This window comes from Protopterus annectens, chromosome 2.part0 (genome assembly GCF_019279795.1).
Source record: "Protopterus annectens isolate FY-2018-M chromosome 2.part0, PAN1.0, whole genome shotgun sequence".
Taxonomy (NCBI): Eukaryota; Metazoa; Chordata; order Ceratodontiformes; family Protopteridae; genus Protopterus; species Protopterus annectens.
The window spans coordinates 1,244,883,383-1,244,907,073 of record NC_056728.1 but is presented as its reverse complement, the minus strand read 5'-3'; the positions used below and the strand labels follow the sequence as shown (position 1 = coordinate 1,244,907,073).

Below are 23,691 nucleotides of genomic sequence, written 5' to 3'. Positions count from 1 at the left end.
TTATCAGTTGCATATATATTTGTGATGCTCAGGACTGCTTACGCTGTATTTATATTTTTTGCTTTAGTGTAGTCACAATGAATCTTTCTCTAGCACCAGCACAATGGAGGTGACCCCGTTTCATACTGGAGGATCTAATGCCACTGATAATGAGGGTGGGGATGGGCTGATGCGGTTATTGGGTGTAGAGTGTGTGTATATTGGGCATGAGGAGTGTGATCCCCATATTCTCTATTTCCAGTACAGACACAGTCTCTATGCCTGTAGTTACCTAGGAACACACACACACACACACACACACACACACACACACACACACACACACACACACACACACACACACACACACACACACACATCTGAAAGTGGCCAGGTTGATGGGGCCACTCTTGCTCAGGGAAGTGTAACCCATGTCTTCATATGCCCCTTGTACTCATGGGTAGGGTGATTTACATGGTGGGGGGTAGCACAGCTCTCAACCTTGTAGCACCAAAAATCGGGACAAAGCCAAAAATAATGGGGGGACAATGCCACAAAAATAGGGACAGATTTTAAATATTGTTCTTATAAACTTAGAAAGTTGCCAGAATAAAAGGTGTGTTGCCATGCATTTTCTGAGGGATATGAAGTCTAAAACTCAAATGTCTGTCATTATTTAGTAAATTAAATCCTCCCTGATTCACCACAAAAGTCCAGAAAAGCACAAATTGTACGAGAAATATACCAAAATATGAGGCGAAAATCTGGACAGTTGAGAGATAGGGGGGGGGTAGACATGATTAACAGGGTTTGGGTTAACATAATGAGTGAGGGGAAGCACAAAGTTACTTTACTTGGATTTGGAAAGTGTCAGCTTGAAAAAAATAGCATATACACATTATTTTTATAAAACCCTCATCAACCAGACTTGACTCAATAGCTTTAGTTTGTGCTTAGAATAAGACAAGTAGCATACATTCAATTTTTTTTAACTTACACTTTAAATGTAGCACTTTGTATATGTTCCCAACCATTGCATTTTCCACCAGTGTCGAACTGAAACCTAACTGCTTTGCCATTTATTCATCAAAGCTCCATATGGCTTTCATTCACAGCTTTAGTGCCATTTTTTTTTGCTACTTCTGGGAAAAAAAAATCGCTGACCTGAGCTGTCGCTGTTGTATAATTTCATTGCTTATGTGTCGGCAAAACAGCATTCACTGTTATGCCCTTTTGCTGATTTAATATAGACACGTATCTGGCAAGTGGGGTATAAACTTGAACCGATATTGTGCCGTCCCCTGGAATTACATTAATAAACATTTATTACTAGGAGAGTTCATGTTTTCTATGGCATACACTTTATTAGCATCTGGCTGTAATCCTTCAGCAGTATGTAGATAACCGATGTGCTTCAAAAGATATTATTCCAGTTTGACAATGTAGCTCAAACCTTGTGACCTTAGTCTGGTAAGTAGCGTAATCAGTCGGCTGTGATACTGATTATGCTGTCTCACCCCAGAATAGAATGTTATTAGTGATGACATCATCTAGAGTAATAGAACAGCACTCCCTATGATGTGTACACCAAAAACCAGGACAATGGATTTGCTTGTAGCCACAACTGACTGAATGCATAAATGCCTCTGATGGCTAAAATGCAGGCTGTAGTAGCAAACAACCATTGAACAAAGATAAATGAGGTTTACATGACTGTCTTAGGAAACACCACATTACAATACATTTTGGTGTAGTTTTAAGTATATCCCAGCACCTAGGTACTCACTGTGGACCTTCTGCAGGTGCTGCATCTGCAAAGCCTACCTATTCTCAACAATGTGTTTCAGAACTGCAATAAAAACAGCTGTGTTTGGCAGTCTTATACCTGATGTACTGCTATAGATAAAGCTATTAAAGCAAGTAGAATACTGATGGTATAGTGGGACAGATGCACAGTTTTCTGCTCTCTGTGGGCACTCATGCTGTTCCAGAATGAGGACAGATTGGACCATCTCTGCCAGCACAGGCTCTCACTCTGTGGTATGCCAGAATCTGCCTATCTCAGCCCACATGTCCGTGTTTGACTGGTAGGAGGCTAGATTTCATTCCCAGTGAGTTTATCACATCTGGCCATTACATGGCTCATGAGCATTCACTCCTCCTTTTTACCTTAGGCATGGGTATGCTGTACAGTGCTGCAGTTCTTTCATTGTTGTCTGTTGTTAATTTTTAAAATGCATATAGCAAATTTAAATCCCAGTTAACCTGAACATTTAATGCATCTGTACAGTGCAGCCCATTTAGAAAAGTGGCTGTCGTGTATGATAGTTTTAAAACCCATAGATGTGCACTACAAGAAAAGCCAATGTCATACACCATGTGTGTGGTCTGCTGTGAAACTCTGGTGTATTATCTGTGATGGTGTTGACATCTATGGTGTATGATGATGTTATATATGTCAGCAAACCATGCGTATGTCAGTGTTTTGTGTACTCCATAGTCTGTACAAATGTTATAGTTTCACAGTATATGTGGGTTGTAAGCATATTACAACACGGACTCATTACACTTGATTCACAGGATTGTATACTACAGCAGCCTCATTACATATGCTTATATACAGAACATTATTTTCATATCATTACTGATGTAGCACAATATATGCATATACATATTACTGCATGCATTTAGAAGTACATGTTTTAATGGGTCTATATTATAACAACGAACAATCAGATGATCGAACGTTGTTATATCGACCCCTAAATCTCGATTACTCAAAACAGTGAAACACTAAACACTAAATAAAGTAGGGAGGCTTTGCCCCCCCATACCCCCCATGTGGGGGCTGTGCCCTCCTACACCCCCCTAATTAAATATACCAACTCCGAGGTTGCACTACAGTGGAAGAAATGGCACAACCCGGATGGCCAGCCCAGAGATTTCTTTCCCTGGGAAAAAATTTGCTGTTCCGGCCATTCGCTGTTTTGCCGGTTCGACACTTAGTGTTCAACCTAACAGCGTTCGATTATCTGATCGTTTGCTGAACTTAAGTAGACCCATTTTAACTGTTTTGCTTTTGCTATTTCTTAGCTGCATCTAGGGCAATATATTTATGTGTATGTACTGCTTAGCAAATTGTGTTGTGGGTCTGTCAGACAGACAATGCAAAGTTAATTTTACATAAAAAAGAGATGCTCTTAAATACACTGTTCACAAATGCTGTGCTACATAAAGAGCAATGAAACAATTAGCAGCTGCATGACAGTAAGTGGATTGTAATGGTAACAGACTGGGGTCCATGGTTGCCTAAGTAATGAGTGTACAAACATAATAGTTATATGAAGAATAAGGGGAAGACTACTGATATGCATGTGTGTGTGGAGTAGCAAAATTGGAGCATCAAAATCAGTTGCCATGACACCTGATGAGCAGCTTCTCATTAGTCTCATACAGATATGTCTGCAACAGGTTTACACAATGGTGCTAGTGTTGGTGCTGCATGCAGATCAGGGATGTATGTGGCAAGTGTGTTCCTGTTTCTTGTATGGACACTGGAACATCCAGCACAACAGCTTCCTCTGTGCAGATGCCAGCTCTGGCTAGTGGATTTGATTCCTTTCATTCCTTCAGGGCCTAAGAATTTCAGTATGACCCCCACCATAGCATAGTATTTGGCAGCCTCTGCTGTAGTTAATGCTGCCATCAAACCCATGTAAGCAGTGACCTGTAACAGTGCGGATATGGATTATATCAATGAAGGACAGTGACAGGCAGCAAGTGTCACTGTGTCACACATGAATGTTGATTAGTGTTCTGTGAACCATATGAGATCTGTCACCATATGCAGGCATGCAAAAGGACAGGGGTTCACCGCCAATGTCAGGAAGAGATCAGGCTCATAGAGTGCCTGTGGATAACAATATAACTGATGACAATGCTATTTCTCCATCTTTGGATAGGTTATGGAAGGTGTTCTTTACTATAATAGCATGAATAATAAAAGCAGAAAAATTCACACATAAATACAGGTTCAAATAAAGACTTTATTCTCCCTAATGCTTCAGCATATCAGTGGCTTCACAGGAAGATAAATAACCATCTTTTACCAAAATTACCTTATTTATGCACTTCTTATTACTCTATCAATTAAATCTAATATTATGATAAACACTTCAGTTGAGAACACTGATCAAACTTAAGGTTGATAAGACTACAAAAGATAAATTATTCTATCAAACATGACCATTCTGGAAAACATTGGAGTTAAAAGAAAAACATTCCTTAAAAGGTACAATGACAGGGCAGCAGGTATCCTTCCACTTACACTAATCACTTGTGCTGCTACACAATAATATTAATACTACTGTTTATGCTAATACCAGATATACTACTGTTAATTCCATTGTTTATTTTACATGCTCTACAACCCTCCAAAATCAATTTACAATAAACAGAATGAACAGGTGTAAGCATTACATAGCATAACTATCTTACACTGCAATGCCTGTACCTATACAGACTTTGCTTCATCATCTGTAAGATGGCTTGAGTATGTCGCCGCTGTGCAACAGATTTATGTTTTGTAATCCCAAATACCACATCATCACTCTATTATTTTTGTTTGACTTAAACAGTTTATATTTTGCCGAGACTGATGCTTAAGCATTCTGGCTAGGTTGCAGGGTGATGTCTTATTTGACAGTCGACCTTTAGTATGTAACTCTGGAAGCAGGAAGAACATCTTCTAAATTTCAGACTAAAGTCACAAGAAATTCTGTTTGGGGGCTTTATAAGTAAAGAGACTGACTGTTTATTCAAAGACTAAGAGAAATACAGAACCTTGAGAAATGACTGCCTTGCATAATAGAGAATGACCTTCGAGACAGAGCTTAAACTTACTGCTGCCTAGAAGGACACTGAAATTTCATATTGGACATAACATCAGAAAGAGTAAAGGCACGACATATCTTTCGTCTAGTTGAAATGCTATTTTTTTCTGAAAATTATCTGTCTTTTTTAATGTTTTATTTTCAATTTATTGTACACACTGTTTGCATATTTATTTGGAAAATAAATATTTCATGTTATTGACTTCAAGTAAGGAATTTCATTAATCAGCTTTAAATACTTGTTGCCATTGTTTTATTTATTATTTTGAGGACTTTTGCATTTTATCTGTGTACCAAACAGTGCAGTGCTTGTCCTTGCAAGGGTAACTACTCAGAGCTAATTACCACCATTGAAATATTTAAAGATTTGCATATTTTAAAAGTAAGCAGTGAAGGTATGTTCCTGTTTTGTTAGTTTTGTCTAATTGGTGGCAACATAACTTAAAGTTATGAAAAAGGGAGATGATGCTAAAGAATCACCATTTATCCCCGAAACAGAAAAGTATTGTGTGAGTGTATGTGTGTGCATGTGTCCAAAATAATTATGGTCATGTGTTAATTACTGTTTGTAATTTTAAAGGCACAGAGATTAATCTAAGATGTATGAAATCTTGGTAGTTACAGCTCCAAAGTTTTTCTTTTTAGTTATAAATTATAAATATCTGCTGTATTATTCACTGAGTGCTCTACGAGAACATTGATGGCTTTAAACTAATATTGATTAGGAACATAAGTAGTATTGGTTATTTTGCAGCATCTTCTGTGGTACAATAGTATATCATCTTAGATGTACATAGACCATTATGCTAATGTGATTTAGTGTGCCTGTCCTCTTCATATGTTCACATTGCTGCCGATTAGGATGCCACAGAATTAAAAGAACATTACAGTTTGTCAATACAGATCACTGTTCAGTATCAAACAACATTTTCTTCTTTTCCATGTAATTCAGAAAGTAGTCAACCACATGTGAAGTTGCAAATGTCCGTATAAGACTTCTGTACTCTGGATGAAACTGTCTAACAATATAGTTTTCCCTATCTGCGTTCTCACATTCATGATAATCCCCCAGATTCTCAATGCCTTGCATGGCGTACAAGATCAGTGCAGGAGCCCTAGCAGGCAATGTCTGCTGTGCGATGCAGGAACAGCCTGCAGGGGGTGTGCACGAGCGCTCCTGCACTAGTCCTGCACGGACCAAGCCCCTGTATGCAAATCACCCCATTTTTAGGAGAAATCCATGCAAATTAGGTGAATTTGTAATCCAGGAAGCTTGCAACCGGCCATGCAGGACTAGTGCAATCTGCAGAAATGTACTCAGTTAGTAACCAAGTACATTTCTGCAAAATCCAAAATGGAGCTGTGACAGATCCAAATAAAGGTTGCATATCATCTAGGAAGCATGCCAATGGCCAAGTATAAGGCCATTGGCACTGCAAACAGCCAAAAAAATTAAAAAATCTACTTTAATTTTTTTTAGCTGATCTCGGCTGTTTAAGGGTAGGGCAGCGGCGCACAAACGGGATCGAGGGGGAAATAACAAAATAAACCTAAGTTAAGCATTCTAACTAAAATCACTATTCTGCCATGCAAGTCAATGGCAGGTAGAAGACAACATGGCCAGTGAGTAGTGGTTGCTAAGAGGGGAGGCTCAGTGTGAGACATGTAACTATGCATTAGCAGGCAATCCTATGCAAATGAGGGGAATTATACTGAATCCCAGTTTGCCCCAGCATGGTAGTCAGGTCCCAACAGTGTAAGAGTAGGAATAGCTTGGTGCAAGCCTAGGAGTTAGGTGACATCATGGGGGGGGGTGTCAGGCATACTGTAAGCGGATTGGAGCCCTGTGGCTCAGGTTTGCTCCTAGCTTAGGGGTGTGTGTCTGAATCTGCCTAGCAGTATTTACATTGCCTAAGCAGGTGTGTGCGCCGCGCACCGGGTTTTAAAGGAAGAAAAACAAAGTTATAAAAGGAAATAGCAGCACTCTGCACATTGAAGCACTCTGTTTGCATGGCGCACCCCTGGGCTTAAACAGGATGGCAATGGGAAGGGAAACAGCAGTAGGAAGACAATCAAGGAGAACTAGCATAGCTGGCAGGTGAAATGTATCAGAATCAGCCAATTACACAGGCAGCAGACCAGCCCAGCCCAGAATACTACTATAAACTATGCAAACTCCTTCCCCTCTGTATTTTCCCACACTCTACACCACCAGTGTAAACAAGCGGGGAACTTTTAACACACACAACCACAAAATGATAGGGGCTGCAATAGCTATCATACGACAACTTGTAGAAGAGGCTGAGGGTGGTGAGGATGTGAATGCTGTCAACCAACCCACAGTGAGGAGACGGAGAAGAGTGTACAGACCCAGGGTAACCTACCAGGGGCTACATGAGCTGGAGATAGTGGAGTGCTATAGAGTGGACAGGGACCTCCTACAGCAAATTGTTGAGCTGTGCCAGCCACGCCTCACACACAGAACTAACAGAGGGGAACCAATCCCAGTGGATACCAAGTTATGTGTAGGCCTAAGAATACTAGCTACAGGTACCTTCCAAAGGCCAACTGGGGATATGATGGGGGTGTCACAGGCATCAGCATCCAGGGTACTCCACCAGTTCCTGGATGCCATGTCAGCACATGTCGGTGAGCACATATATTTTGCCAACACCCATGAGGCGTTGGCCAGCAATATACAACTGTTCCACCAGATAGCAGCATACCCTAGACTGCACGCACATATGCATCAAAGCACCACCCGGTGAGCAGAGTTGGGTCTACATCAACCGCAAGGGCTTCCTCTCCATCACCTGCCAGGTTGTGTGCGATGCCCAGGGTATAATAATGAATGTGTGTGCTGGCTGCCCTGGAAACTATCACGATTCCCACATCTGGCATCTGTTGCAGCTGTACCAGAAATTTGCCAATGGGGACATCACTGATGGTCACCTAGAGGGGGATGCTGGATACGCACTGGAGCTGTGGCTGATGATACCCATCAGAAATGCACACACACCCAAACAAGAACTCCATAATGAGGCATACACACAGACCTGAATTATAGTAGAGCATGTGTTTGGGATGCTCAAGTCATGGGTCCGGTGCCTGCACACATCCGGTGGAGCCTTGCAGTACTCACCAGCTACATGTACCCAAATTGTCCTCGTATGTGCCATGCTACACAATATGATCCTGCAGAAACAGCTGCAGCAGGAACAGCACGGGGCAGGGCCACACAGCCCCCCACCATTGCCAAGGCCTGCACAGGCACAGAATGACTCAGAGGAGGAGCAACCTGAGCCTTCCACAGTAGGCAGAAGGAGGCTAGCCCATATGCCCTGGCCTTGGCAAAGAGGCAACGCATAGCACATACACCGATGCAGGAGGGACTCAGGGAATAACACCTCTCTCTGACTCTCACATACAGTAAAAGGGATGCCAAACAATACACTACCTGTGTTCAACCATGTGTAGGGAGTGTACCATGTGCATCCAACATAGGTAGTCCTGCAGCAGCACCCTCAATACTGGGGCACCCACAAGGTAAGTGACTCACACATGCCAGTCAGGGGGGGGTTCACATACCCAGCAACAGTCACAGCCAGCAGGACAGGTGTAAACAAACACAAACAAAGGCTGTGCTATGGCGTCTGAATGATGCCTATGGGTAACCCCCCAGGCCTACACAGACAGGCTACAGCAGGTCAGGCAGTGGGGTGTAAGTTCTGAAGGGTAGGAAGTCAGAAACTAATACACAGGTAAATCAAAGCTATGATCTGTAGTACACTGGCATGCCTCTAGTCAGCATGATAGGTAAGAATACAGAATGAAATGGAGTACCTGACATACCAGTACAGTCATAGCAAATGTGTACAAGTTTCAGGTGTGCCCCCCCATCCTACATAGTAATATAATAACAGTCAGGTGTGCCAACCCCCCAATCCTGTGTGGAAATGTAGAAATAGTCAGATGTGCCACCCCAGCCTATGTAGAAATGTAGTAACAGTCAATGTTAAATGATTGACGGATACCCTGCAGAAACAGTATGCTACCTATAGGTGTGCAGCACAAAGGTCAGCACTGCAGTATAACTACTTAGACTCATTCTACACAGTCAATACAGACAGGCCTTACTGGGCATGGTCACACACTTAAACACATGAAGGGCATGTCTACAAACACCAGTGGGCCAGACACATCTGGCAGTCGCAGATGTTAGTGCAGACACTCTTCAGTATGCACCACACATGCTTTGCACACACAGTGGATAGGAATACAGATGTATATCTAAGGACAACACACTATAATAAGCCAAAGGTAGAAATACATAGATGTGTGGAAGAGGGTGACTGTGACAAGGAGCCATCTAGGCCTGTCTCACCCAGCACACAGCCAAAGGGCCACAACCACATGAGGATCAGATGTCAGTCACTGTAGATACTAGCCACCGGTATCCGTCAGCAGTACAGACTATGTGGTGCACGTGCTAGCAGTGCAACATGACTGTACAAGGAAGTAGTCATCTAGCAGCTGTATACATGTACCTGTGTTATATCACCCTGTGTTTGCTCATATGTGGTGTGTCAACCCCTAGATGAATGGGCTATGGCCCATGGCCACACACTGCCCTCCCCATAGCCCAACTATGACAAGCCTGCTGAGGTCATCCACCTAGAAATACACCTTTGAGAGAGCTGTAGCTTAGTAATCTCTGTGGCGCATCCTATAACTGCGTGCTGCTGTAGTGTGATAAATTAGTTAGGTAGGAGTTCTAATCCCAGACTTGGCAAGTGTGTGTGTGTTTGTCTGTGTAGAGAGAAATGCTTTTTAGGGTAGTCACACTCCCTACATTTCAAATGCTGTACTTTGGCAAGGCTGATGATGTCATCCACCTAGAAATGCACTTCGGGGAAGGTTGTAGCCCAGTAATCTCCATAGGGCATCCTATAACTGCATACTGCTGTAGTGTGATAAATTAGGTAAGAGTTCTACTCACAGACTTGGCAAGTGTGTGTGCATCTGTGTGTGTGTCTGTCTGACACTGTCTGTGTAGAGAGCAATGTTTTTTAGGGTAGACACACTCCCTACAATTCAAATGCTGTACTTTGGCAAGGCTGCTGATGTCATCCACCTAGAAATACACCTTGGGAAGGTTGTAGCCCAGTAATCTCCATAGCACATCCTATAACTGCATACTGCTGTAGTGTGATAAATTAGTTAGGTAGGAGTTCTAATCCCAGACTTGGCAAGTGCATGTGCATGTGTCTGTCTGACACTGTGTAGAGAGCAATGCCTTTTAGGGTAGTCACACTCCCTGCAATTCAAATGCTGTACTTTGGCAAGGCTCCTGATGTCATCCACCTAGAAATACACCTCTGGGAAGATTGTAGCCCAGTAATCTCTGTAGCATGTCTTATAACTGTGTACTGCTGTAGTGTGATAAATTAGTTAGGTAGGAGTTCTAATCCCAGACTTGGCAAGTGTGTGTGTGTGTGTGTGTGTGTGTGTGTGTGTGTGTATATATATATGTGTGTGTGTGTGTGTGTGTGTGTGTGTGTGTGTGTGTGTGTGTGTGTGTATGTGTGTAGAGACCAATGCATTTTAGGCTACTCACACTCACTACAGTTCAAATGCCCTACTTTGGCAGTCCTGCTGATGCCATTCACTGTGAAATACATCTTTGGAGAAGGGGCACTCCAGTAATCTCCGTGGTGTGTCCTATAACAGCATCAATATGTAGTGTGATATAGACCTCTGGTAGGGGTTCTATCCCCACACATGACAGTTGTGGATGTTTTGTGTGTGTGTCTATGTTTGTGTTGGGAGCAATGCATTTTAAGCTAGTCACACTCCCTACAATTCAAATGCCTTACTTTGGCAATCTTGCTGATGTCATTCACTGTGAAATACACCTTTGAAGAATGAGAACTCCAGTAATCTCCATGGCGCATCCTATAACGGCGTAGTGCTATAGTGTAATATACTAGTTAGGTAGGAGTTCTAATCCCAGACACGACAGAGGTGTGTGTGTGTGTGTGTGTGTGCGTGTGTGTGTGTGTGTGTGTGTGTGTGTGTGTGTGTGTGTGTGTGTGTGCGTGTGTTTCATTCGTGTCTTGTGTGATGGTGGTTGTGAGTGTGTAACAACTGGACTCAATGTGGAGCGGGTTTTGCTAACTTCTTTTATGGTGGGCCAAGTATATATCACAATGTCCAATGTACTGGGATAACAGATATGAAATAGCCAAGAGGTTTGTGTGCAAATCCATACCCCTAAATGTGACATCAATGCCAGCTGAACAACGTTAGCAACCCTTGTATTACCTAGGGTACACTCTCAACCCATGTTTCGTACACACACACACTTGCCTCGGCAACAGCCGCTATGTTGATAGTACCCTGCATATTGCCCACTGATAGTAACCATGGTGTGATTGCAGTGGGCTACAGAGGGCATGGTACCCTGTCCATCAGTCCAATAGGCAAGTACATGCTGACAGTGCACCTCCCCCATGTTCCCCACTGGACACCTGCAACATCTGTGGTGCTGTCAAATGTGACCCACTAAGGACATAACATGCCTAAAACACAAGCCCTGTATGGACAGATGCCACTGACATCAGGGAATACTGGTATCATGCTAACAATATAGGTGCAGGGCCAACCTGCTGTCCATGAATAGTTCCCGCCACATGGGGCCAGGACTGGCACATCTGATGATAATGAGCTGTGTGCACAACATGGGCCAGACACCCCAGGTACAGCACCACATGTCACTGTACATGCATGTGGGAGGTGTGCACATCCCAAACACTGTCCATATCATGGACGAAGGAACACATACATGGCAAGCAATGCACAGCATTGGCCACATGCAATAGTCAACCAGGTGGCTGGATGGTGAATACAATACCCACCTGTGTGGGCATCTCCAGACACTACACCCCTGAGCCACAATGCAAACCATTGTCATTTGGCCTGATGCCAAGGTATACCCATCACCTAGCCTTGTATAGCCACCTGGCACCATAAACTACAACACACCCGTGAAGCAGTGCACACATGCATGTCAGTACTGGCACCCATGTCTGTGTGTGTGGTGTATGATGCGTATGATCACATTCACACTCACTACAACCCCCATTGGCATACTGAAGCATGCTGTCTGATGTCAGACACCTCCACATACCCTTTGCACATATAACCTCCATATGACCCCTGTGGTGCATGTGATACCTGCACAGTACTGTGTTGTGGCAATCCCACTAGTGCTGAGTTGTATTCCTGGCCCTGCCAAGTGTGGCATTGTATGTGCGTCCCTGTGAGAGTGTGGGTGTGTTGACGCTGACACCTATTCCTGTGGGCAGGCACGTGTACAACACCTACCACATAGCTACCATATCCCTGTTGCAGATATCTCTCACCATCACATATACGTTCTGGGGGCTCCCTAACAGATAAACCATGTGGTGCATCCAATAACTGCATGTACATATGATAGCACTACATAGTCATCGGGGGGTTGATTCCCTGTACTGGTAGGTGTGTAACACAAACATGCATAGGTTTTACTCTCCCACACCTCCCTAGCTTTTCTGTGCCTGTGTCTGCCTCTCTTACTCCCTCTCTGGTGGATGTAGAGACTTACACCTGCTTTGCTTGGGCAGCAGCATGTATATTTTAAGTAATGCTCAGGATCAGCTGATGGTCTTTGCATGAATTGCAGCCCTCCTCTAGCTGATTGCATGTGGAACAGCTGTGGTAACATTCCCATAGCCAATTGCATGGAAACACACACCAATATCTAGGAACATCATGTTGGTGTTGGGCCTTTCATTCACTGTGAGCAGGAGCTCGGCCTGTTATCTGGCAAACAGCATCTCAGATGGATTGGGGTTTACCTCTAACAACATACACTGTGGAAACAGGCCAACACACAGGAGGGGGATGTGCCTGACCTGACTACAGACTGTAAGTGCTGCTATGCTGCATTTTGAGTAATGCTGGTTTAACAGGGTGTGTGTAGATATGGCTGTTCTACATGTTTTAATAACTGCCATGTCAGTGCTATGTTTATGAGGAAACCCCATCTGTAGAGTCATCTTCAGACTGGGAAGTGTGTGGTGCCTTCTGTTTCATGTGTTACCCACAGAGCACCTATCTGTGAACTGCAGAAGGTAGTGTGAGGATTGCAGTCTGTAGATAGTGACAGCCATGAGAGTTGCTGACTTCATATCCCTCATAGTACATATGGTGCAACAAATCCTCTTACAACAGTACATGTATGAGGTTATCACAGCAACATGTCAATACTGACCCTGTGTATGTGCCACCAGCCACAACCCTGACAACCTTTGTACATATGTCATGCAGTAATGGGTGCAGATGTACTGTACACCATAATTAGTGACATGATATCTGATAACAAGGCAGTGAGATATCAGACTGCTACACATGTAATGTATAGTAGGGGTTATATTTGATGACATAACCTGGACATTCAGTGGTTGTGTGTACAGTACTGAGGTCTGTGTACTTATGGTGATTGTTGGCAGTGTGTGTATTGTTAATATGTACCTTAGCCTGTGTACAGACTGTATTAGATGTCATTGCTCTTGGTCCTGTTCTATCTGATGTTACATGCTGCTCCACTGTATGTTACCCTATCAGCTTACATGTTTGTAAGGCCATACACGCACATATCCCATACCACAGACAGGCAGTGGACCACACTGTGTAGCAGCCCAGTATATGTAGGGTTAGTGTGTGGGTGGCACATATGAGGTTGGTGCTGAACAGATAGTCCATATACTGTAATAATACGCTAGCATGCCATATGTAGCTGTGGCTGTGTTCACATTGGTTGTGGTGATGCACTTACACACAGGTGTATGTTACTCTGTTGTTGTGGCATGCCTGTAGAGCCTGCTATCTATGTGCAGGTACATGCACATAGATAGCATGCCTGTAGAGACTGCTATCTATGTGCAGGTACATACACATAGATAGCAGCACATAGATAGCATGCCTGTAGAGCCTGCTATCTATGTGCTGCTATCTATGTGCATGTACCTGCACATAGATAGCAGACTCTACAGGCATATTATCTATGTGCATGTACCTGCACATAGATAGCATGCCTGTAGAGCCTGCTATCTATGTGCAGGTACATGTGCATTTCCCCATAGGAAATGTAGGTCAGTGTTGAGCCGGTCTGCCTGTAGCCTGCACAATGCTTTGTTACATGCCTAGCAGTTTAGTGTTCTTACCCAGTGAGATGTAATATCCAGTTACTTGTCAGATGTACTGCTGCTAGGCCACCATAACAGTCATGTATGTCAGACAGAGCAGTGGGATGATTATATGTACATATACTTATCCAGATATCTCTATAGACATACCGATATACATATCAACATACATAGATGAATATATATATATATATATATATATATATATATATATATATATATATATATATACATAAATATATAAGTAAACACCCAGATATATACATATACAGAGCAATATATGTCTACACATATACAGATAGAGATACATATGCACATATACATATGGATATCTACATATATTTGACAGTAGTAGGTATATCAGAATAGATATGTATGCACATATAGTTATTGATATCTACATATACACCAACATAACTAGGCATATCTGTACACAGAGGATGTGCATACATATATAGCTATATATACATATATCTATATATACATCTATCTATATATACATATATGTATATGGGTGTTCTACAGAATCCTGAAAGCCCAAAGTCCTGAAGACAATCAGGGATGAACTGCCTTAAGGTATATGGATGTACATTACCATACAATCCACCTTGGTTAAATGCAGGCCTACTGCAACCTGCCATACGGACTGCTCTGTTTGTCAGTGTGCTTGTGATGGTGTCAGTTGTGCCTTGTTATGTAACAGTTACATCCCAGTGTGTCAACTGAGGTCTTTACCCCCCTAGGGATTGTCTACAGAGTGTAGATGGAGGCTGGTGAACTATACACCTGCATTACTTACCGTTGATTGTTTGGTATCCTGTGGCCCAGTCTGTCTTTACTATTGTACTACTTGATGGCTTTGGCCTGGACAGCAACATTTGTTAACTTTTCCAGACTACTGTATTAGTATAAATGTTTCACAGTTGAATTACTCAGTTTATATGGATGTCCGTGTCTAAACAGCGATATGACATGACATATACAACTGTAATAGTACACAAATAAAGCTTTCCCATTTATGCACACCTGTGTGTGGTGTTATATCCTTTGATATCTCTGTGGGTATATATTGCAGGCAATGACTGTCATTTGTATAGGTGGCTCATACAGTCTCCAGTTGGTAAGGTGGTAACTGTAGGAATAGTGGCTGTTCCATATTGTGTGCATGTACTACATATGTAACTTACTGTACATATCTCTGCATGTGTATGTGTAGTTTCATATATATCTATTTATATGTGTACATATATATATATATATATATATATATATATATATATATGTCTGTATCTGCATATATGTGTCTGTGTATATGTATCCTTGGGATGCCCATGTCGTGTCTGGTCCTGGTTATGAGATTTGCAACACTTGGTAGTGTATTGCAGGGGGGACGTGTTTGGCTGTGGGGGGGTATATCTATTCATACAAGACGTATATTGTTTGGGGCCTCTCAACCCCATTAACATAGCATGTGGACATATATGTTTTTGTTATTTCCCCATTGTTATCTACAGATGTATGTCCATATATACCTATATATATACATATATATATATATATATATATATATATATATATATATATATATATCTGCTGACATATATATATATATATATATATAACCTGCTGTATATATTTAGACATATAGGTGTAGATATACATATCTACAGATGTAGGCATTTGCATGTAAATATGTTCATATATATTTATATATATGTATATATTTCTATATATCTACATATATAGATATGTTGTATCTGTTTAGATATTAATATATTTACACACACACACACACACACACACACACACACACACACACACACACACACACACACACACACACACACACACACAAACACACACACACACACACACACGCACACACACACACACACACACACACACACACACACATACATCTATATGTTCGAATACATTCTCTGTACTGTTGAATGACTGGGCTGGATGATATGTTTTTGAAAACATCAGGGTTATGTATATCTGACATGGCTTAGTGGTAAATTACTTTGGCTATGGTGTGCAGGGTCCTGGGTTCAAGACTTGCAGAGGCTGTATATTTTATTGCTGGGCAGAATATGGGCCATGGGATACAGAGTGATTAAGGCACTTTAAAGCAGTTGCATGCAGGTTTGCTTAGGCTTGCGTGGAGGTAAGCACTGCTGACTTCCAGTTAGTTTCTTATACTCAGTTAGCTTCTAATTTGCTTAACCACTGAAGGCATTGCTTACTGCTGTGCATATGGGCTTAAACCCACTTACTAGTGCTTAAATATGCTTACTACTGCTTATTTGTGCTTAAACCTGCTTACTAGTACCTTATTAATTATGACACTGACACCTCACATGTGTATTTACTGCAGTACTCCAGTTCATGATAATAAGTTATTTAGTGGGTTATGCAACATAACTATTGCTCATAACGTGCTTTGCCATGGAAAATGGAATGTGCTGCAGTGGGACTCAAACTGGGAATGCCTGCTCATAAGGCAAATGATCTGCCCACTACATTATTGTTATGCTGCTTCACTTGCATATATCTTCCTTGTTATCCTCTTCAGCCATTTAAGCTGTATTAACCGTAGCTAAGCGATGGGCACATTCACACATCTACGGTTAGCTTTAATTGGATTTTTAAAATAATAAAATTAAGAGTTTCTTCATTTTATTTATGTATACTGTTGCTGTTGTACACAAAGGGGACTGTTGGGGATATGCGGTCACCTTTGAGTGGTCTCACTCATTTCATACCCCTTTCTGCTGTTCTTCATTGTGGGGGGTATTTATTCTGAGAGCTCTGCTCTCAGACATGCCCCCTGCATCTTTCATGCTCAGTGTAAGCCTAGGATCTCAGGCAGCGTGCCTCATTATTATTATGCATGGCTCACTGCCGTCCTGCTCCTAAACAGCCACCTCCATGCAGGACTAAGCTAGTCCTGAATGGAGGAATAGTAAATCCGGGAAAATGTGTTCCCAGACTTGTGTTGCAAGCATTGTAATTACTGAACCTACCACTTTCTCACAGGCTATCATTTCAATGTATGATAATAATAATAATAATAATAATAATAATAATAATAATAATAATAATAATAATAATAATAATAATAATAATAATAATAATATTACATGATATTATACCTAAACATGCATGTGCACTGAACCTCAGCATTAGCCAAAGTTCATTGAATTTTATTTATATGCTTCACTTTGACTTTTAAGGAAGCTTCAACAAGACAAGGAGTGCCTGAATAAAGAACTCGAAAAGCTTCGGTTAAAGAGAAGGCAGTTCCAGGACGGTAAGGCATGTGGTTGAATTTCTGTGGGACATCTTAATTCAGAACTAAGCCCAGTTTGCTTTTAGGTTCCTGCTTTCTCATTCCCTTCAGTGGTACACATTAATTTAGATATAGTACTTACTTGTGGAATATTTTGTCTCGTAGCCAATGAAGCTAGTTTGCTGATATATTGGAAACCCTTTAAGATTGTTAGATTTCTCTGGGCTTCATTTGAATTTATTTCTACATTGTGTAATATTCAGTCATAGTACTTCATGGTATGGGAACAGCTTGTTTTATCATGGGATAACGTTTCATAAAGAAATATATCAAAAAGTTTATTTCGCTGAGTGTTCCACACATCAGCTGGTCCAGCTTCTTAAGTTCCTTTAAGTTATTTGCTGCCACAGAGAAAGGGAGAAGTTTCCAGTATAGAGGTCGAAGGTCTGTATACAGGCTGAACTGTATGCTTTTCTCTGTGATAGTGTAAGCTCGGAGTTAGTATGCATGGGTTTGATTACAAGTTCCCCACGTGGAAGGTACAGTGGACTTTCTACTTTGCAAAAATGCATTTTATTGTAATTTTGCTGCCTATTAAAGTAACTAATAAATTGAGATGTCTCTGTTTACTGGCTTTTTGATGAGCTGGTACCTTAACAGTCTAAACTCAATGACTGTGTGTATAAATAGCTTGCTGTTGAAATCAAGTATGAAATCCACCAGCTTTAAAGCAGTTTGTAATATTCTATCAGTGTCTAAATATTTGTGGCAGTGACACTTTTCTGTAATTTTCTTCACAAAAAGGTAGCCCTGCACTATACCAAAATATGTGGCACATTTATCATAAGTAGATAAAATTTGTGACACATGATCAAACTCAAAACTTTAAATGCAAAATATAATGAAATGAAATACACTTGCATACATAATGATCATGGACCAATACACCAGTATGAAGAGTTTTAAATCTGTCCTTTAACACATGTTAGACCATTGTATAAAACTTCTTTCTCTCCAGTCCGGATGATTTTAGTGAGTTGAAATGAGTGACATACTTCATAATGTTGTGTCACATTTGAGAGCTTTATCCCACACTTTGTTGAAATTTCATAACTGGAATGGTTAAAAATCCTGTCTGCTTTTTTAATCACATTTTGGCTGAATCATTTTTTACCAGGGCTGATAAAGTCTATGCACCTGGCTTATTATTACTCTGACTTGGCCTTTCAGTTTTGATGACCAGAACACAAGAAGATAACCTGAGGCAAAGCCTGGGCCAGAGAATTGTTGTTGGTGTTCAAAGTTCCTTGACCACCAGCTCTTGCAGGATCATGCCAAGGGACAAGTGATGTGCTGATGCCCACTAAACGTCTGTTGTCAGTAGAGTAAGATTGTGGTATTAGCTGACTTGAGTTTGACCCTTAAACTGTCATCTGTATAATAATCATAGACACAGTTATACTGCTTATGTTTGGAGGTGACTGCAATTCCTATGTAGTGCATGGTGTTTAGTGATATATCCAGTAAAAGACAAATCAGTTAAGTACTACTATAGCACAAAACCCACTCTTAACAAATGTTAAGCACTCCCTGCTTAACTTGTTAAAGTTAGGTCTCATGCTAGGCAAGCAAATCTGCCAGTACTGACCTGCAATGGACAGAGGCAGAATAAAAAACATACTTGTTTTGGCCTGCTGTCTGTACAGATAATGTGTTCCTCACTTCCTCTCATTAACTTAGAAAGTGACTAGAATAACAGGATGCGTGCTCACCAGCATTTTTTGAAGAATGATATGACGTCTGAAACTGAAATGAATATCATTATTTAATGACTTCACTCCTCAGTGATTTGTCTGAAAAACAAGTATTTTATGAGGAACAGACCAAACTTATAAGGAAAAATATGGACATTCTGCAAACATCTGGACATTTGAGAGGCATGGGAGGTGAATGTAAGCCTAAAGGACTGTCCTACACTGTCTTTCTCACAGCGCTTATTAAGTGCTCCATGACTACAAAATCCGGCCAAACACTTAGAGGTTTTTTTTTGTAACTAGTAATAGATGCAGCATAAAAAGCTTGACATGGATGGCAAGATTAACCTCTTGAGCTTTTCTCTAGAGGTAAATTTCTTGGCATCCATGTCTCAAATACATTAGAAGCTGGTTATAATTGGTGACCTTATCATTATCCTGTATGCCTTCCAAAGAACATTTGCTAAGAAGGGATGATCAAGCACAGTGGAGTTACTATTTAACACAATATATTGAATGTCTCTTCAGAAGCCGCGGTGGTGCAGCGGTAGCGTTGTTGCCTCACAGCAAGAGGTTCTTCCATTCGATTCTCGGCTCTAGCACCTTCTGTGTGGAGTCTGCATGTCCTCCCCGTGGTCGAGTGGCATTCAAAAGACATGCGTAGAATGGGTGTGCCTTCACTGAAGGCTGGGCGTCAAGCTGGCACCTTGGCACCCGTAAAAAATCTACTGCCAATCATTAGCGGACCGGAGTTCCGCTGTGGCGACCCCTAACCGGGAAAAGCCAAAAGAAGAAGAAGAACAACAACATTGAATGTCTCCTCTGCAGAGGTGGTGAATAATTTTCAGTTAATTAATTGTATGACTAAGGTAAATTATGCTTTGTATGCAGAATGCTGAATTCTTCATAGTTTCTGATTTCCTGACATAAGAATAAGAACACTTGTACAAGTACAGTTTAAACATTTACAGAGTGTTATTTTCTCATTGAGTATTCTACATCTAACATGAAGCCATCATCTATTTGTATACTGGTTGCTATAGGAGATTGTGGTGATAGGAGGTGCTGCCAGTGATGCCAGGAGAAGTGGGGCAATGGATGTGTAACATATGCCAGCACAGCTAGATGGAATTTTTTAAAGAATTATATGTCATTTATATATCAAACTGATTTGTACAGATGCTTGTGTTAAAAATATATCAACAGTGTGCCTTGCTGGAAAGAAAAGAAATGTACATGCATTATTGTAACTGTTTAAATGTGTGTATTGTAACAGAGGATGCTGGAAGAGAAGAGGTTAATCCAAATCCACCTGACTTTGAGAAATACTGGGCCTAGGCCATAAAGATGTTATCTCACAGTTTTGAATGAAGCCAGAGATGCAATGTCTCTAAGAAGTATGGTTTAGTAGCTCTGTAAAATGAGTAGAAGTATTAAAATGGCTTTATGACTTCCAGGAGCAGCAGCAGATCCGAGCAAAGCTATATATGTGTGTATAGTAACACATAGGTGCTAAATCCTGACAGCTTCTAGCAATGGGGGTTGCATGGGAACCAGAAGTCAGATGACCAGATGTATGTGATGTCATTCTGTGCAGAAATGGATGTTTTAAAATTAAAAGAGGCTGAAGTCTCAGGAGCAGTCTGTTTTTGGAACCGGACAAAGAAGGAAGACCACTCACCCACTTCATCTTGCCTTGGCTAGTAAGTGACCAGGGACTAGTATTCTTTAGATTAGTCAGGAACATATAGTAAGAATAGTTAAGTATTGTTTTTCTGTAACTGTGTCAATCTTTCCAGCTGTGGCATTTTTAGTATTTTCTGTGAATGAAACTCTTGTGTTTACTATAAATAGATACTTAGTATTTTCATGTTCTTTTATTATTTATTATTAAAGATATTTAAACTTTTCATTGTGGCTGGTCCTTCTAGAAAAATATTTAAGTTATGAGAGTGTTTGCACATATTTATTTGGTGATAACACTGGGCACTCCTGAAAGCCTTTCTGTTTGGTCAACATTGCTATTTGTATTAATGTTAACTTCACTCAGCATAATTTGAAACCCTTTTAAGAGCCTTATACTAAATGACTAGTGGCAGTGAATCTATCTTATAGTCTGGGCAAAGATGGTAGAGTGGACAATCTGTGCCAGCCTTTCTCAGGTGAGTGTGTGTGTGAAAATTAATATCTCAAAGAGTGTGTGTGCCAGCTACAGGAAGCAGGGGCATTAATCAATGGTTTTGCAGAGAGCTGTGCCAGTGAAGAACCTTTTTGGGCACCTGGGAAGAGACAGGTATAGAGAAATACAGCCCCAGGATGACTGTGTTCCCTGTGTGCTCTTGGCTTGATGCAGAGAGGTCTGCATCTGAAAATACTGAATGTATCCATTTGTACTCCAAGTGAATGTCCCTCTCCATTGTCAGTTGTGAGGATTCAGGCTCCTTGATTACTAGCCCAGAGTGGGGAAGTGACAGAGATTTTGTTAGGAACAATTTTATTCTTAGAATATGAACCTGATTACTTTTCCTAATTTGAAACAATATATCCTTGTAAATGCTGAGATAGCCCGACAAGAAACTAAAGCAAAACATTTTTATTATAGAAAATGTTTTATTAATGCTGCCATATATAACACTTCCTAAAAGAATGACACAGTACATTAATTTCTTTAAGTGTGTTATTTTTCAAGTCTTGATTTATTTACAGTTTTAAATCTTGGAAAACTATGTTCCCATTTCCATTTTAATGCACAGGCAGTTACTGTAGCAATTTTATCAAAGGTTTTGGATGAAAGCATGCACATGTGATGGACTTATTATTGTTGTTAAACTTACTGAATGATGTGCATATTCTATAGTTGCAATAAAATGCCTACTGCATGAGTGATTGTCTTTTTGATAAATTATAACAGCAAAATATTTGGTGTGATTGCCTTTTTGATAAATTATAATAGCAAAATATTTGGTATATTTTTTTATACTAAATTAGCTTGTTCTAAGAGATTGCATTTTTATGTAGCAAAAATCCTTTTAATACAAAGTTGAAATTGTGTTTTCTTAACCCTTCTACATTATTAACTTTGCTTCAGCACATATTCTGCTTGATTGAGAATTAGCCAGTAATGATGAATTCCTTAATAATAAGACCATAAATGAAACTGTTCTACTTTAAACAGTTTTAGGAATAAACATAATTTATTTTTGATGACACAATCTCTGTCATTTCAGCAAAGAGGTTTCAGAGTTATACAATCAGAATGCTTAATTTCACTAAGAGGCTGTGTTACTTAATTAGATAAACTTTAAAGTATCCAGGATGTGTAAAAGCTGTCTCAGGATCTTCTAGTTTCTTAACACTGAAAAGAGAACTACAGCATGTCCCTTAACATATTTTATTCAAGGGATACACCCTTTTAACCTTGTCACTAAATGTCTACCTGCATATTCCAAGTTTGATACCCTAAATATCCAGTAGCATAAAGAAATTTGATAATTTTATATAGTAGTCAGGAATACAAAGTGGAGACAGTATTTTGCTTTTAGTGCACATTATTTACAGTGATAGGACAAAAGAAATGGCATACTCATGCTGAAAAAATAGTCTTTCAGTTCTGTTACCCCATACTCCAGTTTGAAACAGGTAGAGGTTTGCTTTTCTGGTTCTTATCTGAATGTGGAGACATCCACGATAAATTCAAATTATTTCACAAACAAGGTTCTGGTAATCCTCCAAGAATATCCACAAGCAGTTTTCTGTTACTCTAACATTCCTTCCAGTCACCTTTCTAGCTGATATTTTCCAAGAGTCCCTACTCGTGTCCACACAAACCTCCCTCTTAAGAGAAACAAACTTCTCTGCCATCTTAAGCTAAAAACCTTGTTTTTAACTTCATCACAGCAGGTGTTACAAATCAGTCTTCACTGCTCAATGCTTTAACATATTAATTGTTGTATATAGAACACCATTAGCTTCAGGCCACAGTGCATGTGATATATGCACATGTATACATGTGTGTGTGCGTGTATTTATAGGTAGATAGACAAATAAATAGACTGACATATAAACAATGTGTGTGTGAGTGTGCATTTGTGCATTGGTACTCTATACGGTTATTTCTATTAGGGCCTTTCTGAACTCTTTAGCTTTCTACTAAGCATAATTCTCTAGTTATGTATAATATACCATCTCCAGTATAATGAGTGCTTTATTTAGATCAGTGGTTATTATGTAAAATTTCATCACAACCTCCTGTGACCTCTCTCCTTTCATTGTATGTAGTCCCTAGATGCTCCATACAACTGCTTATTCTTCAGGATAAGTCTGAATACATTTTAAAGATATTTCTATAGTCATATAATCAACAAAAAGTATGTAGGAAGACTGTAGCAAAACAAGATGGCTGATGTCTCTTTCCCAATGTAATGGTAGGAGAAAGGGTACAGAGGGTGATGAAAATGAAATATGTCATACTGAAAAGAGATGAAGATATTTAACATAAAGATTTTCCTTGATAAGATAAA

General features: G+C 40.4%; 1 protein-coding gene across 1 annotated transcript in view; it reads left to right on the top strand.

The window, feature by feature from the left end:
* The window catches only part of LOC122793427, a 236,431-nt gene that overhangs the window by 29,339 nt on the left and 183,401 nt on the right, over positions 1 to 23,691 (top strand). The window contains exon 3 of the mRNA XM_044061420.1: positions 17,362 to 17,438. Within this exon, the coding sequence (XP_043917355.1) occupies positions 17,362 to 17,438 (77 nt within the window). The remainder of the gene's footprint in view (positions 1 to 17,361; positions 17,439 to 23,691) is intronic.